The sequence below is a fragment of the Ctenocephalides felis genome, unplaced genomic scaffold, assembly GCF_003426905.1.
Source record: "Ctenocephalides felis isolate EL2017-DRISC unplaced genomic scaffold, ASM342690v1 CF-g0.4_SCAFFOLD_03714, whole genome shotgun sequence".
NCBI lineage: Eukaryota > Metazoa > Arthropoda > Insecta > Siphonaptera > Pulicidae > Ctenocephalides > Ctenocephalides felis.
The window spans coordinates 153,492-158,845 of record NW_020539868.1 but is presented as its reverse complement, the minus strand read 5'-3'; the positions used below and the strand labels follow the sequence as shown (position 1 = coordinate 158,845).

The 5,354-nt window shown below is 34.9% G+C and overlaps 1 protein-coding gene across 1 annotated transcript; it reads right to left on the bottom strand.

Annotated features, from left to right (window-relative positions):
* Positions 1-360: 360 nt before the first annotated feature.
* LOC113390950 lies at positions 361-1,593 on the bottom strand. The gene is made up of 2 exons (XM_026626940.1): positions 795-1,593; positions 361-746 (listed from the first exon to the last, which is right to left on the bottom strand). The coding sequence occupies exons 1-2, from the start codon at positions 1,591-1,593 to the stop codon at positions 361-363; spliced, it is 1,185 nt and encodes a 394-aa protein (XP_026482725.1).
* Positions 1,594-5,354: the final 3,761 nt, after the last annotated feature.

Genomic DNA, 5,354 nt, shown 5'->3' with positions numbered 1-5,354 from the left:
ATATACATGCCCCATATGCAAGCAACGAAGCGTCTGAAAACCCATGGCTTGTATATTCACAAGAACCGAATGGTACACACAACGCGGAATAGTCAGTTTATCAAGATCCGACAAATGATTTTTAAATGAATTCCACCTAACTTGCAGTTCTCGCGACAATGCTTCATCCCATTCCAGATTATGCCTCCGCAACTCCTGCATAATTAACTTAGCTGTAACGGTAACCGGAGATATGAGCCCAATTGGATCATAGATCTGTACTATAGTCTATAGCACAGACCGCTTGGTGTCAACAACCTGCTGGGCCTCCGCAACCGAAACCTTAATTTGTGAGATCTTAAAACAATCCTGTGAAGGATTTCATGCGAGGACAAGGTTTTTGACTGTATCTCCTTCTGAAAACAAGGCTGCAGTTGAGCTTCTATTCTTTTCAGGAATTGCTCGCAACACCTCTCTACAATTGCTCGACCACTTGTGCAACGAGAAATCACCTTCACCTAATAACCTGACAATCTCCTCTTGTATCCTAACAAGTCGTCCAAAGTGTTTGCTCCTGTGATAATGTAATTTTGGTCCAGTGTGTAAAATGTTATCCAGCGAGATACCTGTAGATGACTTTGCTGAAGCATCAAACACAACTCGTATTTTACTGAAATTTCCATCTTTCACCACTGGATGGTGAGGCAGAAAATAATAATCACTCCCGACAGCTTCCTCCGGAGTTAACACAATTTGCCCAGCATGACCTAAATCAATATACTCTGTTACAAATTAGGAGTATGCTTCAAACAAGCTGACATCCCTAGCAAATCGCCTCTCTAAATTCAAGAATCTATGTTTTGCAGTAACAAATGATGATCCAAGCTTTTCGACCTGGTCCTCCACAAATGGCAAGGCCACCTCAAATTGGCCATTTTCAAGGCGTGTAACATTGGCCATAAAATGATCTTCACACTGCTTATCTGAACCCGTCATAGCATTGTTCGAAGAAGTTTCTTCTAACTGCCAAAACTTCGTCGAACTATTGTGAAAATCCTCATTAGAAACAAGACCAACGTGTACATTACCTTGAAGTTCTGCCTTAAAGACACCAGAAATCAACCATCCGAAAGAGCTTTTTCTTGAAATAGGAAGATGATTTCCTAGCCTAATACATCCTTGCTGCAAAACATCAAAATATAATTCGACTCCTATCAACATATCCACGTTGCTAGGCACATTGAATGACGGATCTGCCAACGAGACATTGTCAGGAATCTTCCGGCCTTCATAATCTATAAATACAGATGGTAATGCTGGCGTAATTCTATCCACAACCACACAATTGATGTTTCTAGAGAACGCTCCTATCCTAGATTTGACAGTCAACTTTACTGCCTTATTGCACAAAAAGCTTTGGCCTTGCAAAACGCTCAGTCTATGTACCTCTGAATTAATGGAACATTTCAGTTTCGCCAAAAGAGAATTAGTTATTAAATTTATCTGAGACTCACTGTCTAAAAGTGCTCTCACCGTATGTTGTGCTCCCCCCGCGTCAATGACAGTAAGCGAAACAGTTGATAACAAGGTCTGTACACCTGTGTTGCTAGCCATACAAACCGTGCTACTTCAAGAAGTACTGGGCATAGGCAGCAAGGTATTGTGAGAGGCTTTGCATTTTCCACAGATGTATCTGAATTTGCACTTAGCCACACTGTGTCGAGCTGCCAAACAACGGATACATATCCCATGTTTATTAATAAAGCTCTTTCTAGCTACTATATCTAATGATTTAAAATTGGGACACTTATATAAGGCATGATCCTCCCTTTTACAAAGACTACATGACTGTGTAGGCCTCTTGACAATGGTATGAACACTCTTTGTTGACGCTGGTTTGCTGTCTGAACCACAAGAATGTTCCAAAGCAGTTACCCGAAGTTCCAAAAAAGTAAAAAATTCCACTAAAGATGGTAACTGTCCTGACGTTCTACACAGATTTCAGGCAACCTTCGTCCCTTTATCAAGTTTCCTACTCAGCATGAACAGCAAAATTACCTCCCAATGTTCGGCAGGTTTATATAGGACTTTTAATGAATGTATCTGTTGTCTTGCACTATTTAGAAGGGTCATCAGATTTTCAAAACTTCCTTTATTAATAGCTGGAATATTATATTCTATTCTATAGTCTATACTCTGTAAGTGCGAATTAATTATCAAAAATTTATTGTTTTAAGTTTTCACTATGAGGTCATAAGCTATATCATAGTTCTCATTAGTAATACTGATTGTGGAGATTAAGTTTGAAGCTGAATTTGTGAGTGCGCCTCTTGAATAGTGCAATTTTTGTACAGGTGCTAATTTGGAATTATTGTGAATTAAACTATTGAAAATATCTATAAAGGCTGTCCACATTCATTATATTCCCCATTGAATTTATGTAATATGATATCGGGCAATTTACTTTTGTAAACAATATGGCTGTTAATGTATTTATTTCTAGTCGAGTCTCTTCACTTGTCCCAAAGCTATTCATCAAAAAAAATATTCTTTCTGTAGAAGCATTTGTACCATTTCGACAGAAAAAGAACTCAGACAATTTTCGTAAATTTGATATTAGTGCAGTAAACGGAGAGGAAAAAAGGGTATAACCTCTGAATTTTTTTACTGTGCTCCGAATTGAATGAAATTTTGGAATTAGGTTCATCTTACCCTCAAGTTCAAAAGTGAAAACAATTCGGGTTGCGCCATCACCCCCCGGGGGGATAACACTCCTTCTCAATTGTGTAATTAATTTTTTTCAAAATAACGTCGGAAATCGATAGAAGAACTAATTATAAGAAAAAAATGTCTTTTATAGTTTTTCAAAAAAACTAATACTTTTCAAGTTACTGGCCACTAAAGATTCATATATTTTTTGGTGTTTTTCTTCGTTTTTTTGCAAATATCTCCTAAAATATACATTTTAACGAAAATCATGTAATGAACAAAATAATGTCAATAAAATTCTTAATAAATCGGTGTTACATAAAGTATTCTAGGAAAAATATTAAGCAAGATTTGAAAGAGCAAAGTCGTTTTTTATTTCGTTCAAGATTTAATTGTTGTATTTAAAGCCATCTAGTGTCGAGGTTTTATATTTTATGCATTTCGGTGAAATTGGGTTTTATAGTGCTCAACATAAGCTTTAAAATGAGTGCTGTTACAAGTTGTTTGTCTGTAAAATGAGTGAGCTATCATGCAAATAAGAATCATATATGAAGTTTTTTTCTTTTAAATCATATGGTTTAATGAGCGCCATTTCCACCAGAATAAAAGTAATCCACATTCCTTCCAGAATTCACTTCATTATAAACATATTGATGGATTCTAGCAGATTCACTACATTAGTACAAACTATTTTCAGAAAACTCACGATTCTATAAAAACTTTTTATTCTAATTTGCGCGGCCGCGCAGTCTTTAAACATTCATAACTCTGTCAATTTTTGTGTGAAAGAAAAATAATAAAAAACAGTAATTAGCCACAAAGATTCCTTTGATTTTTTATTTATATGCTTTTATACGTATCTTTTATTCTTTTTGAGATTTAATGAAAATAATTTCGGTTTCTGAAAAAATTGTAAAAAAAGGTTTGAAATGAAAACACTTACCGTCTCTTTCTATGTGAATTATTGCTGTGTGGAATTCCATTGCTTGACTGTGTATGAAAAGTAGCTAAACTTCATAAAGAGGATGATCAAAAAATTTAGATAAAAATAGAGGGCATTCTTCTTGCGATTGAAAATAAGATTGTAGCGGTGTAAACATTTGTAGAACTCGTTCAATGACTGCAGTAATGCTGGCCGTCTTGTTTGAGAGTAACTCAATGGCATCGAAAATTCTGTATCAACAAAGCTACAAAAGTTGTTAAGAGTTTCGGCTCTAACCTTATACGACTTGAAATATAAACTAGTGGGGTGGGTGGCATCGTGCCTTAAGGCAAATTGCTGGAACTTCCCGTACCGTAACGAAATGTTCGAGGAATATTGAATGTTTTCAAATAAATTATTATAAATATTGTAACATTGTCTAATATTTATAAGAATTATATAAACTGAATTGCAGAGTTGAAATTATTTGTTTAAAGTATATTAGAACTATAGTCAGAATTAAAAATAAAATCTGAATTATTTTCGATATACAAAAAATTAAAAAAAAAAAAAAAATGGTACAAATTTTTTTTTTTCAAAATCAATTATTTTGTTAAGACAAGCAGAAAGTTCTTTGAATCAATTGAATCGGACGCTTAGTTCTCTTAAAAACTGCCATTTTTTGTATATTTAGCTCTGTATCTCCGTAATGGCTGGGCCTGCCTTTGCGAAAAACTAATAACCCCTTCTCCCAATCATTACTAATTGAATGTTTTTTAGATCATTCAAATCGGATGCTCCGTTCTCTCAAAAACTCGATTTCTATTTTCTGCACTCTTTGCTCCTTATCTCCGTAACTGCTGGACCTGTCTTTTCCAAAAACTAATCAGCTCTTCTCCTTATTAATAGGAATCGAATGTTTTTTAAACCATTCAAATCGGTTGATCCGTACGCCCGAAAACGTGGGCGAAAATTTGTATCCATACATACATACACACACACACACACACACACATCCATTTTTTCTGAGGTATGCCAAAACGTTCAGAAACCTTCAAAACGTCGAGAAATGTAAAAATTTTCAATTCCGATTTTCGGCCCATTACAATAACTTACCCTACGGGAAGTTAATAAATTTTTGAAACAATTAATTCTTCAACAATTCAACATCTATCAATAAAATATCGGCAGCTGTTCTAATAGTGTTGTGGAAAATATGACCCGCAAATCCAACTTCTATAAATCTATAGTTCAACTTTTGCTGCAATTTGCTCTGCTCTAATTCTAAAATTTTGTTCTAAAATAGTTTTATTTCTTTATGATTGGATGCGTCAGTTAATATAGAAACAAATGCGCACCGTTTTAAATTACTTTGCAATATTTTCAAAATATTTGGAGCTAAAATGTTAGTTATAATTACTTCCGCTTTTCCGCTCTACACGAAAATTTAAATTCTAAAGTTGTTCGTAACAATTTAAATATGCAATCCATAGATCTAAAACTATGTTTATGACAAACAGTATGGTACGCAAAGGTGCCTTCGATTGCAGCTAACAGTTCTTCTATAGAACCCATTTTTTCACATTTTAGGAATCTCGACATAGACGAAGTCGAAGCAACATCAGAAGCGGATATTTTACGTTTCGCAGAATTAAAATGGGTATTGAATATCATTACGGCCACCATGACTGATTGAAAAATTCGCAGCACATAAGTTGCACCTCACATCAGAATTGTTTTTTTT